This window comes from Takifugu rubripes, chromosome 1, assembly GCF_901000725.2.
Source record: "Takifugu rubripes chromosome 1, fTakRub1.2, whole genome shotgun sequence".
In the NCBI taxonomy this organism is placed as follows: domain Eukaryota; kingdom Metazoa; phylum Chordata; class Actinopteri; order Tetraodontiformes; family Tetraodontidae; genus Takifugu; species Takifugu rubripes.
The window spans coordinates 1927613-1941529 of NC_042285.1; the positions used below are offsets into that span (position 1 = coordinate 1927613).

General features: G+C 48.1%; 1 protein-coding gene across 3 annotated transcripts in view; it reads left to right on the forward strand.

The window, feature by feature from the left end:
- Window positions 1-13917, forward strand: part of LOC101073197 (ankyrin-3-like) — a 68674-nt gene that overhangs the window by 5801 nt on the left and 48956 nt on the right. The window contains exon 1 of one of the 3 annotated variants that reach the window (XM_029832719.1): window positions 5312-5706. The exons of 1 other annotated variant lie outside the window; for it this stretch is intronic. In XM_029832719.1, the coding sequence (XP_029688579.1) occupies window positions 5644-5706 (63 nt within the window). In that variant the 5' untranslated portion in view covers window positions 5312-5643. Of the gene's footprint in view, window positions 1-5311; window positions 5707-13917 lie in introns of those variants that run through there. One more of the 3 variants, XM_029832725.1, reaches the window with a different exon arrangement.

Genomic DNA, 13917 nt, shown 5'->3' on the forward strand with positions numbered 1-13917 from the left:
ACCTCCAAAGACACTCACTTTCTCCAAAGACACCCCAGAAACATCTTTCGAGGTACCTACCTCCAAAGACACTCACTTTCTCCAAAGACACCCCAGAAACATCTTTCGAGGTACCTACCTCCAAAGACACTCACTTTCTCCAAAGACACCCCAGAAACATCTTTCGAGGTACCTACCTCCAAAGACACTCGCTCAGTCACTTTCTCCAAAGACACCCCAGAAACATCTTTCGAGGTACCTACCTCCAAAGACACTCGCTCAGTCACTTTCTCCAAAGACACCCCAGAAACATCTTTCGAGGTACCTACCTCCAAAGGCACTCGCTCAGTCACTTTCTCCAAAGACACCCCAGAAACATCTTTCGAGGTACCTACCTCCAAAGACACTCGCTCACTCACTTTCTCCAAAGACACCCCAGAAACATCTTTCGGGGTACCTACCTCCAAAGACACTCGCTCACTCACTTTCTCCAAAGACACCCCAGAAACATCCTTCGGGGTACCTACCTCCAAAGACACTCGCTCACTCACTTTCTCCAAAGACACCCCAGAAACATCCTTCGAGGTACCTACCTCCAAAGACACTCACTCAGTCACTTTCTCCAAAGACACCCCAGAAACATTTTTCGAGGTACCTACCTCCAAAGACACTCACTCACTCACTTTCTCCAAAGACACCCCAGAAACATCTTTCGGGGTACCTACCTCCAAAGACACTCACTTTCTCCAAAGACACCCCAGAAAGATCTTTCGAGGTACCTACCTCCAAAGACACTCACTCACTTTCTCCAAAGACACCCCAGAAACATCTTTCGAGGTACCTACCTCCAAAGACACTCACTCACTCGAGCCTATCCCAGCACAATGGGCGGAGGCAGGGTACACCCTGGACTGGACGCCAGTCAATCGCAGGGCTAACACATATAGACAAACAACCATTCTCTCTCACACTCACGGGCAATTTAGAGTTTCCAATTAGCCTAAGCATGTCTTTGGACTGTGGGAGGAAGCCGGAGTACCCGGAGAGAAACCACGCAGGCACAGGGAGAACATGCAAACTCCACACAGAAAATCCCCACCCTCCCCAACCGGGGATCGAACCCGGAGCCTTCTTGCTGTGAGGCAACAGTGCTACCCACCACACCACCGTGCTACTCTTTCTAATGCACGAAATGAAACTAAGTAAAATGATTTTACTCTGATAGGACAGGCTGACTTTAGTTTTATGCTTTTACCTACCAGTAGAGTGGTAATATTTCTATTCATAATTTGTCTTCTCATACTGTATATTTATATTTAGAGAGGAAATGCAACAATTTGTCTGAATGCTCGGTAATTAGTTGCGATTGTGAGTCGTGGCCAGAAGGTGTCAGTGTCGACTGAAATGCTCTATTAAAATCAGAGTTTCGAAAAGGACAGTTGAAATATGGTGAGTTGTTATCATTACTATTCCATTTCCTCAGTGTGTGTGGGTGTGTGCGTCCGTGCTTGTTTGTGCAAGCATGAGTGTTTGCTGCACTCTCACTTGTAGATTGTGTGTGTGTGTGTTTGTGTGTGTGTGTGTTTGAAAGAGAGAGAGAATGAGATGGAGGGAGTTGGGGAAGCTCAGAGCAGGGACTCACACACACACACACAGTCGCTGTTACAGCTGCTGAGATGAGCAAGGAGGTTAAAGAGAAGGCTCCAGGGAAGGCTCATTGCAAGAAGAAGGTAAAAGAACGCAACAAGCCAGCTCATCTGGCTTCGGGACAACAGGAAAGATTTCCTTTTGTTTATTTATTGGTTTATTTCCGACACACAAGTTAGAGGCTATTTAAACGTTGTTGATGTTGAAGTCTTCATGCGGGAAGGGCGGTCTGAAGGGTCCGTCCAGCCGCTGGTTTTTCCTCTCCCCAGTTGAATTTGCACCTTTGTTTTGCATCGGGCACCTGTTACCCTGCCGATACCCCCGGAGAGTGTGGAGGGAGATTAGCCGAGGAGGGAGCAGAAGGAAAGGGAGCCGGGATCGTCTTGGTGATCCAGGCGGAGCCACAGCCTCTCCTGATGTCGCAGCATGAACAAGACATCAGCTAATCACCATAATGTCACAGAATGGTTCAGAGTTCTGTATGAAAGACGGACGAGTGGGCAGAGCTTATGATTGTGGCTCCGATTCGGTTGCACCGTTGTCCGGTTTTAAGATCTTTTCTTCGAAATATTTAAAAACGTCGCGGCCGAAACCGTCATGATGCCATTTTAATCCCCTTTGAATAAACAGACCAGGATATGAGATTCACGGTCACCTTGTGGTACTTGGTTTCCGCGTGAACGTCCTTTCCTGTGGAGTTTTAGGGGTTTTGGTTGAGGTGGGAGGACCCGCCGCCCGTTCTGGTGAGACCGGACTGATGGGAGGAGGCGGGAGAGGAAAAGCTGTTGGTGGCCTGAATGAGACGAAGGCGTCGCTGCTCCGTCTCCCCAACTGTTGCTGGAGACGTTTGAAACCGGGTGACTGACAGAGGAATTCCCATATTTGTGGTGAAATATTGTGGCGCCGTCGCCATCCCACTGATCTCTTTGGGAATACTGGTGGATCCCAGAGGCTGTTCCACAACACAGAGTCGGTTTGAACTGGTTTGTCTTGATGAAGGCGTGCGATGTGTCCGAATTCCTGTCATGGAAGAACCTTGTTATTGTTCTCTGTTCATTTCATCAGATAATATTTCCACTGATCAGAATTAGTTTGTTGTTTGATCCTGGTTGATTCTGTTGCCTCACTTTGGGCCCCAGCTTGATGTAGGAGACAGATTTAGGAAGGAATCTCCTGGATCATCTGGATCTCTTCTTTTACAGTCAGTGAACTTATGATCATGTGATTTGTATTGTTACTGACCTGTAATTCTGAGTCCTCTGGTCTCTTTTTCTAGTTTGAGAGTTGTTGGGACCCAGAAATGACCCCCCACAGAGATCTCCAAAAAGACCCCCAGAGAGACCTCCAGAAAGACCCCCAGAGAGACCTCCAGAAAGACCCCCACAGAGATCTCCAAAAAGACCCCCACAGAGACCCCCAGAGAGACCTCCAGAAAGACCCCCACAGAGATCTCCAAAAAGACCCCCGCAGAGACCCCCAGAAAGTCCCCCAGAAAGATCTCCAGAGCGACCCCCAGAAAGTCCCCCAGAGAGTCCCCCAGAGAGATCTCCAGAAAGTCCTCCAGAGAGTCCCCCAGAGACATCTCCAGAAAGTCCTCCAGAGAGTCCCCCAGAGAGACCTCCAGAGAGTCCCCCAGCTCTGACTCAGCGTTCTCTGCTGAGTGTAGTTCCTCTTCTTGATGAATCACTTCCCTCAATTCGTCCATCTCCTAGCAAGTTATTTCTTGTCACAGTTAGATCCGTTAATACTCCAAATATTCTCCCCCTCCGTTTCTTCTGCTCCTCTCCGTCTTCTCTGCCTTCATCCTCCACCATTCTTTATCCTCCCTTTCTGCGGCTCTCTCACCCTGTTCTCCCGCATTTCACACAGGTCTTTTCGGGAGGCCTCTGTGGGGGTATTTTTGGGGTCTTTCTGAGGGTGTCTTTGGAGGTCTCTCTGGGGGTCACTTTAGAGGTCTCTCTGGGGGTCTTTCTGGGGGTCTCTCTGGAGGTCTTTCTGGGGGTGTCTTTGGAGGTCTCTGGGGGTGTCTGCGGGGGTCTTTCTGGGGTTCTCTTTGGAGGTCTTTCTGGGGGTCACTTTGGAGGTCTCTCTGGCGGTCTTTCTGGGGTCTCTCTCCAAAGATGACCTCCAAAGACACTCACTTTCTCCAAAGACACCCCAGAAACATCTTTCGAGGTACCTACCTCCAAAGACACTCACTCACTCACTTTCTCCAAAGACACCCCAGAAACATCTTTCGAGGTACCTACCTCCAAAGACACTCACTCACTCACTTTCTCCAAAGACACCCCAGAAACATCTTTCGAGGTACCTACCTCCAAAGACACTCACTCACTCACTTTCTCCAAAGACACCCCAGAAACATCTTTCGAGGTACCTACCTCCAAAGACACTCACTCACTCACTTTCTCCAAAGACACCCCAGAAACATCTTTCGAGGTACCTACCTCCAAAGACACTCACTCACTCACTCACTCACTCACTCGAGCATATCCCAGCACAATGGGCGGAGGCAGGGTACACCCTGGACTGGGCGCCAGTCAATCGCAGGGCTAACACATATAGACAAACAACCATTCTCTCTCACACTCACGGGCAATTTCGAGTTTCCAATTAGCCTAAGCATGTCTTTGGACTGTGGGAGGAAGCCGGAGTACCCGGAGAGAAACCAGGCGTGCAAACTCCACACAGAAAGTCCCCACCCTCCCCAACCGGGGATCGAACCCGGAGCCTTCTTGCTGTGAGGCAACAGTGCTACCCACCACACCACCGTGCTGCTGCTTTCTAATGCACGAAATGAAACTATGTAAAATGATTTTACTCTGATAGGACAGGCTGACTTTAGTTTTATGCTTTTACCTACCAGTAGAGTGGTAATATTTCTATTTATAATTTGTCTTCTCATACTCTATATTTATATTTAGAGAGGAAATGCAACAATTTGTCTGAATGCTCGGTAATTAGTTGCGATTGCGAGCCATGGCCAGAAGGTGTCAGTGTAGACTCAAATGCTCTATTAAAATCAGAGTTTCGAAATGGACAGTTGAAATATAGTGAGTTGTTGTCATTCCTATTCCATTTCCTCAGTGTGTGTGTGTGTGGGGGGGGGGGGTTCAGAGCAACTAAAAGCTCTAAATTCAATCCTTGGTTCCCTGTGGATCTCAAAGGATGATACAGTATAATTGTACTCAGCAAACCGGCTCATGTCAGCATAATCCACTTACAGTGCACGTGCACACACATACACACACACACGCATGATCAATAATCACAGTGATCTGCCACATGTGGTTTTCCTCTATGTTCATTATTGATAAGGCAGAGAAGAGGAACGGTGTGATGGGAACTGAAGCGTTTCTATCCTGGCAACAGTAATTCATCATCTCTGTGTCTGTTGTTGTTGTTGTTGTTTACCAGGGAAGAGGAGCTGTTGATACCTGTGGGTAGTTTTGACTGGTGCCTTGCTTTTTTCAAGCTGTCAGAAATGGTTCTGCTATCAGAAAGATTCGGTAAATCAGTTTATTTTCTGATTTAATCTTCTTTTCAGCCAGAGTCTTTCAAACATCTTAGTTTACCAACACAGGCCTTTGGAGATGTTTGCTGCACTCTCACTTGCAGAGTGTGTGTGTGTGTGTGTGTGTGTGTGTGTGTGTGTGTGTGTGTTTGAAAAAGAGAGAGAGAGAATGAGATGGAGGGAGTTGGAGATGCTCAGAGCAGGAAAGAGCTCGAATGTGTCTCCTTTGCTTAATCTGGGCAGTCTCGTTGGCTCCTCTCCCTGTGTGAGTGTGTTTGTGAAAGTGTGTGTGTGTGCGTGCGCATGTGCGTGCGCATGTGTTTGTGCGAGCATGAGTGTGAAAGTGGGTGTGAGCGACTGACTGAGTTGGTGTCTGCGCTCGGCGAGAGCGGCTGCCGCTCCGCTCTACTCCGTCCATCCATGCTGGATTAAAAACAACATCATCTGTTTTGGACTCACGCACACACACACACACACTCACAGTCGCTGTTACAGCTGCTGAGATGAGCGAGGAGGTTAAAGAGAAGGCTCCAGGGAAGGCTCATCGCAAGAAGAAGGGGAAGAAGGTAAAAGAACGCAACAAGCCGGCTCATCTGGCTTCAGCACAACAGGAAAGATTTCCTTTTGTTTATTTATTGGTTTATTTCCGACACACAAGTTAGAGGCTATTTAAACGTTGTTGATGTTGAAGTCTTCATGCGGGAAGGGGGGTCTGAAGGGTCCGTCCAGCCGCTGGTTTTTCCTCTCTCCAGTTGAATTTGCACCTTTGTTTTGCATCGGGCACCTGTTACCCTGCCGATACACCCGGAGAGTGTGTAAGGGAGATTAGCCGAGGAGGGAGCAGAAGGAAAGGGAGCCGGGATCGTCTTGGTGATCCAGGCGGAGCCACAGCCTCTCCTGATGTCGCAGCATGAATAAGACATCAGCTGATCATCATAATGTCACATAATGGTTCAGAGTTCTGTATGAAAGACGGACGAGTGGGCGGAGCTTAAGCCCTTAAGATTGTGGCTCCGGTTCGGTTGCACCGTTGTCCGGTTTTAAGTTCTTTTCTTCGAAATATTTAAAAACGTCACGGCCGAAACCGTCATGATGGCGTTTTATTCCCCTTTAAATAAACAGAACAGGATATGAGATTCATGGTGCACGGTCACCTTGTGGTACTTGGTTTCCGCGTGAACGTCCTTTCCTGTGGAGCTTTTGGGGTTTTGGTTGAGGTGGGAGGACCCGCCGCCCATTCTGGTGAGACCGGACTGATGGGAGGAGACGGGAGAGGAAAAGCTGTTGGTGGCCTGAATGAGACGAAGGCGTCGCTGCTCCGTCTCCCCAACTGTTGCTGGAGACGTTTGAAACCGGGTGACTGACAGAGGAATTCCCATATTTGTGGTGAAATATTGTGGCGCCGTCGCCATCCCACTGATCTCTCTGGGAATACTGGTGGATCCCAGAGGCTGTTCCACAACACGGAGTCGGTTTGAACTGGTTTGTCTTGATGAAGGCGTGCGATGTGTCCGAATTCCTGTCATGGAAGAACCTTGTTATTGTTCTCTGTTTATTTTCTCAGATAATATTTCCACTGATCAGAATTTGTTTGTTGTTTGATCCTGGTTGATTCTGTTGCCTCACTTTGGGCCCCAGCTTGATGTAGGAGACGGATTTAGGAAGGAATCTCTTGGATCATCTGGATCTCTTCTTTTACAGTCAGTCAACTTATGATCATGTGATCTGTTGTTACTGACCTGTAATTCTGAGTCCTCTGGTCTCTTTTTCCAGTTTGAGAGTTGTTGGGACCCAGAAATGACCCCCCACAGAGATCTCCAAAAAGACCCCCAGAGAGATCCCCAGAGAGACCTCCAGAAAGATCTCCAGAGAGACCCCCGCAGAGACCTTCACAGAGATCTCCAAAAAGATCCCCACAGAGACCCCCAGAAAGTCCCCCAGAAAGATCTCCAGAAAGATCTCCAAAGAAACCCCCAGAAAGACCTCCAAAGAGATCTCCAAAGAGACCCCAAGCAAGAACTCCAGAGAAATCTCCAAAAAGACCCCCACAGAGACCCCCAGAGATACCCCCAGAGAGGTCTCCAGAAAGTCCTCCAGAGAGTCCCCCAGCTCTGAGCTGACTCAGCGTTCTCTGCTGAGTGTAGTTCCTCTTCTTGATGAATCACTTCTCTCAATTCCTCCATCTCCTAGCAAGTTATTTATTGTCACAGTTAGATCCGTTAATACTCCAAATATTCTCCCCCTTCATTTCTGCTCCTCTCCGTCTTCCCTCCCTTCACCCTCCACCATTCTTTATCCTCCCTTTCTGCGGCTCTCTCATCCTGTTCTCCCGAATCCCTCACAGGTCTTTGTGGGGGTATCTCTGGGAACTCTCTCGAGGTCTCTCTATGGGTCTCTCAAGATCTTTCCGGGGGTAGTTTTGGAGGTCTTTTTGGGGGTCTCTTTGGAGGTCTCTCTGGGGGTCTCCCTGGAGGCCTCTTTGAGGGTTTCTGTGGAGGTCTCTGTGGGGGTCTCTGTGGAGGTCTCTTGGAGCTCTAGCTGGATAAAAACAGATCCTGATACCACCTGTGCACTGCTGTTGCCTGCATATATGCAGAGGTGTATGCCTGCTATGGGTTTCTCATTTACATCATGTAACTCAAAGCCTGTGTGCTTGAGTCCAGCCCGACAGTAGACCATTTCAATCAGTCCCTAAGGAGAGGAGGTGCCGACCGAGAACATTTCTGCTGCTTCTGCGGTGGCTTTCTGATGTGATAAAACCCAGGTCTGACTCTCTGGTGATGATGAACCCTGTTCAGCAGCACATGCTGCATGTGCACAATGTTTTCTTTCTGTTGTTTTTAGAAAGAGAAGTGGACTATCGCTTATGTAACTCGGCTGCCCACATTCAGTCATTTTTCAGCCCACACCCTCTGCAGTGTCAATACTGTCAATGTTTTTAATATGGGCACGCTGGCAGCCTGATTTATCACAAGTGCAGAGGGAGAAAGTAAGAAAAGCATTTAGTCGCTACCACAGAAGTGCAGATTTGCAGCAATCGAAAACCTGTTTTCACATAAGAAATGATGGAAAAGCAAGTTTGTTTTAAAGAAAACTGAAGACTGGATCTATAGGTGAACGCAGAGAAACCATACCAAGGTGACCCTTATGCTCCTAAAACACCACAACACAAGAAAGTCTTGCTGGCACACATTTTGGATCCCGAATCAACTTTAGGGAATGTTGGATCGTATATCAAAGTTGTAGCGTCATGGCGACCTTATGTTTGACCCTGATATGCTCTATGTGAGCACATCAGGGTGGGACTTGTTCATCTACACCAGGGAGGAGCCTCAGTGGAATGCCCAGCGTTTCTTGAGCACAATTCCCACCGCCATCGCTCCCGGAAGGCGTTGCCAAGGAAATCCGATCAAGGCTCTTTTACGAGCCGTTGGCAGTTTGGCCAAGTTGCGCTGTGGGTGCAATGTTGCTTCTCTGAGAGCAGGAAGTGTAACATTAACTGATGAGACTCTAAATACTCTCCAAGGTTTGCGGGCAGTGTAACCTTACCATCTGCCAGCCCAGTAAACTCAGTAGGACCATCAGTCTGGAACAGAGATGCACCAATACCGGACATGAGTACTCGTACGAGTACATTTGAAGTACCGGCACAACGCAGAATATAAAAAGTTTACTCACGACACCGACGCGAGGCCAACATGCTGGCTAAGCGGAAGAAAATGTCCAGAGACAACCCACGTGCGGTCAAAACCACAGATGCTCATGCTGAGTATATTGCCCTAGATGACCAGCCACTGGCTGTGGCCGATGATTTGGAGCTGAGGTTCCTAGCAATGCCGTATCACAGACATGGACCTATCGAAGCTGCAGGGCGGCAGGAAACGAAACGCATCCACAACCTGTTGCGTGGTGTTACAATGTTCAGCGTCACCACGGGGCATTTGGAGCAACAGCAGCGATGGCCCAATGTCTCTGGTCAGCCTGACTGCAGTGGGGCAGTTTATACTGTTGAATTACACTATATCTGGGGGGGGGGGGCGGTAACTGTGTGCAATGGCGTCACTACTCTGTATCGCTGAGTACTCGAATGCAAGTACTTGTACACTACTCGTTTGGGGGGGGAAAAAGTGGTATCGCTGCATCCCTAGTCTGGATAATCTAGAAATCATTTTTTGTGGGCGGGGCCAAAGAAAACAGAGACTTAGAGACTTGGCTAGCTCAGGGTTGCTTAGTGCACAGTTTTTAGTTGGTTACAAATCCGATTTTACAGAACTGCTTCTTCAGTGAAACTGATGTCTGGGCGCACTTGGAGGCATTACGCCAGGCATGTCCAAACCCAGTCCTCGAGGGCCACAATCCAGCTAGGTTTTCTATCCCACTGAAAGCATTTTCAGCCTGGTAGGACAGAAAACCCGGCTGAAATGTGGCCCTCAAGGACTGGGTTTGGACATGCCTGCAAATTACGCATTATATTTAATGCAGACCTGGCTTTAAGGCGCTACCGTTGTTTTATTGCGGAAGCCGCTGCAGCCATAAAGGACTCAAAGCACACAGAGGAATGAAGCGGGTGGTGTTTAGGGTGAGAGTTTCTGCCAGTGGGCTCCTTCAGAGGCAACATATTGTGTTTTTGCTGAGGCAGCCGTGCAGCAGAATGTTGCACTTGGCTCCATTTCCCACTTCACAGGAACAGGATGATGCTCTGCTAGCTCACTTTGTTCAGCGCGGCGTTCCTTCTTTCTCTCTGTGGCACAAAGAGGCAGAAAAAAAACGGGAACGGTAAGGCGGGAGCTTTGACCGACTGTTTTCCTTAGCTCGGGTTAGAAAATCCCTGAACGACTGAGATGGAAATGGAGCCGGAGACCTCACGTTGCCTTCGTATTTGAGACAATGTTAGTTTAAGCCCTCAGTGTTTAAAGTAGCTTTCTGTTGGTTTATGTCACTTTATATCTTATTTGCAGGCTGTTTTGCTATCTTCTTGCTAAAGCTACCCATCTAAAGAATGAGGCGTTTTCATTATTGCCTGAACCTCCTGTGTAAGTGGTCCCAGTGGAATCTCCAGTGCTCCCAGATCAGCTCCAGCCACTGTGGTCAGAAAATGGACCTGTTGTTGAGACAAAATGGCAGGAGGGGGGGGGAGCGCTGAACGTACCGAGCCCGGAGTTCAGGGACGGAGCTGAGATGAAGGCTCGGTGAAGGTGTCAGACGGTCAAATGAGTCGGAATGTGACTGTTGTCATGGAAACAGAAGTGTGGAAGAAAGGCGACATTTCAAGGGAAGCGTCATACTTGTCTGTACGGTACTTCATTAACGCCCCTCCCCACATCTGATTCCTATTTCTCCTGCAAGCTTTTGTGTGGCCTATGGAGTCTGTTTTGGGATGGATAGAGACCCCTGGTGCCATTTTAGCTGCTAACCTGTTAACTACCAGCTCACTATTTACGGTTGTTGTGGTCGCGGGTCAGCTGGAAATGGCCCAATACTAACTGGGAGAGTGGCACTCCCACGCCTGTGTACAGGCAACAGTCTGAATGGCAACAGTTGCAGGTTGACTGGGTTGTCGTCTCCTCTTTCCTCCATCCTTCACCCCTTCCCTCCCACTCTGCTTCCTCCCTCCATCTCCTAACAGTGGCTGCACGAACCCTACCTGATGCGTTGCCATGACAGCCTGCCAGTGTCTTTGCCCACTGCCGATTCCCATCCTGAAGTGGCTGCATCCTGTTGCCAGTGTGTGTGTGTGTGTGTGTGTGTGTGTGTGTGTGTAGGATTGGGATGAGCTATCAGTGTCTATTATAGAAAGTTCATGTCTAATTAACCTTTATAATGTCGGCGAGGGTTATCATTCCGAGTGGATTACACACACACACATGCAGGGTTTCAGGAGTGTGTGGTGATGGATGTTAGAATTTGTCCTCCAACAACGACCAGATTAAAGTGTAATTTCAGATGATCCTCGGAGGCTTTCTGAAGTCGGCTCATTTGACGGGTGATGGCTTCTCCGGGGTTACGGAGCCTGAAACATTTAATGAATGTCGGGTCATCTTGTTACCAGGCTAAGAATAACATTTACTACTAGGACTCGTATGTAGACAGGACGTCTGCACCCCCGAGTTTTTAATGACTATATTTTTATTATTAATGTCTGTGCCTGTAAAACATGTACAAGTATTCAGCTTCTCAGAGTATTCACACACCACAGCTCTGTGGTCCCATTCAGAACATACGAGCAACACATTTAAATTTAGATGTCGTAACCAAACAACTGATTGATTACCTCTATGATCACAGCTGTGTTCACTCTTACTGAACCAAATGATTCCCTTTAGAATGACACGTTGTCCAATTAAGGGTCACAACTAGTGACCGTATTTAACGTCATTAATGTTGTCCTTGCTTCCCGAAAGTGAAGTAGTTGCGTGTAGATTCCTCCTCGTGGTGGGTGGCAGTATTGTCAAACCTTGCCTGAAATATAATTATGTTTAACCAGAGTTTTTGTTATTAAGGATAAAGAGAGACAAATGCCACAGCTGATTTTTTTTTTAAGCATAGATGCTATTTATCTGGGGCTACAGGATTATTCCCAAAAGATGATAAAGATGAATATTCCTATTCCATAATGAGTTCTGCCAGAAAATGTGGAGGGATCGACAATCTAAAGGAGCGTGATGTGGTCCGATGGGGCCTCGGCACGGAGGCGGAGGGATATTCTGTTAGGAGGAGCTATTTGTGGCTGGTGTATCTGGTTGCCGTGGAGACAGCTGGCAGAGTGCCAGCAGGAAACCCAACTTGACCTCAGACAGAAGGACGGTTTCATACAAGATAGATAAAAAATACTTGGTATAAACATAAGAGTGTCTTTAATGGCGTCTCGGTGTCTTAAGAGAGACGTGTGTACTGTCACGTTGATCTGGAAAGTAAATTAGATAAAATGTCACGGCCTGTATCTTTTCAAAATGTGTGTGTGTGTGTGTGTGTGTGTGTGTGTTACACTCATTTTTCTGGTAGTGCTGCGTGTGGATTCAACAGGTGAATATGATGAAGATGATGATGTGGGCGGGCGCAGGCGTGACCTGTCATTTATGGCGGTGTGAGTTGTTGGCGGCCGTCTCCACACACACCTCGGAGGCAGATTTCCTCCGGTCTATCCTGGCGTCCTGCAGCGAGCCTCATCCGTTTCCATGGCGATTATAAACCAATCTGAACTTGGCTGGGCCTTGATGGCTGGCGCCGATACGAATCGCAGCATTCCGCTGGATTATTCAAATCTGGGGGGGGGGGGGGGGGGGGGGGGGGGGGGGTGAGTCCTGCTGGCTAACTGTCGATAGTTTGGCTGGTTTCTGGATGCGGAACCGCCTGACCGGGTCGGGTTGGCATTGGTTTGGAACGACGAGGCCGACGTTTTGGGTTCAGACGTTTTGATCTGCTGTGAAACCCGAGACGCTGCGGCACTAACGGGCTCGTGGGCGATGTGTTGCAGCAGCCCCGCCCCACCTTAATGGACATTTAGTGTCTTTTTCTGGACCGCTGGGGCCGGCCACACCCAGACACTCACTGTAATGTCTCCTCCAGCAGACTCCCAGCACCATCCTGCCGGTTCTGCTACTCCCTCCCATTGGCTCTTATTCTTTTGGTGTGTTTCGGCCGTTGTCAGCGTGAGGGAGCGTCGCGGAGCACAAGAGTGATGCTGACACACACAGACAGTCTGGGGACAGAGGCCACGTCGCGTCTGAACAATACGATTACTTCTTCGACGCGCCGGCTCCTCAGACATCAGCGAACCACGGCTGCATTCAGAGTCCAGTCTCAAATCACATTTACGATTTCCTGTACCGATGAGCTCAAACGAGAATTAGATTCGCCGGAGACGGAGCTGGGCTCTCCTGTTGGCTCAGATTCCTCCAGGGCGGTTTCATTCGCCTAATGGGTGTAGTAATTGAGTACCGTATTTTCCGGACTATAAGTCGCACTTTTTTTCAAAGTTTGTCAGGAGGTACTTGTACTCCGGAGCGACTTATATAAATACATTATTACTGAATTTCACATGTTCGTTATTTTCACACTGGCGACCACAAGAGGGCGCTCTAGGCGCGTGTACTGAGGAACTAGTTCCTTTAGCGACGCAGAAGAAGAAGCGGTGCTTCGTCTATGGAGTTAGACTTGATTGTTTGGTAAACTTGCTCGGATGTTCTTTATGCTATAGTTATCTAAATAACTGTTAATATGTTACGTTAACAAAGCAGACACTTACTCAGTTCGTTGTGGGTCATGTAGCTAAATTTGTTACGTTAGCATACCGTAACGCTATTGCTAATCCATGCTAATGGATTGCTAATTGCCTTTCAAGATTAAATGTATGTTTTTGGTCTCGGATTTTATCAAATACATTTTCCCCCAAAATGCGACTTATATATCAATTTTTCTTCTTTATTATGCATTTTTTGGCTAGTGCGACTTAAACTCCGGAGCGACATATAGTCCAGAAAATACGGCAGTTATTACACTTGTGGTCCAATCTCGCTTTTGGTTTAAACATTTCAGGCTAGAATTTAGATTTTGGATGCAGAAGAGTTACGCAGATGTTTCTGTTTGATCTGAGATGGAAAACTGAAAAATTCAATATCCCTGAAAGATGCTTTTAGCAATGTCTGTTTCTGGACCTGCCTCGTCTGTGAGTGTGTGTGCGCACACACACAGGACTGTTTGTGTGGCTGTCTGTGTCCTTACATCTGTAATCACAGAGAGAATAAAGCAGCTGATGATGCCACCAGAACGTGTGTGTG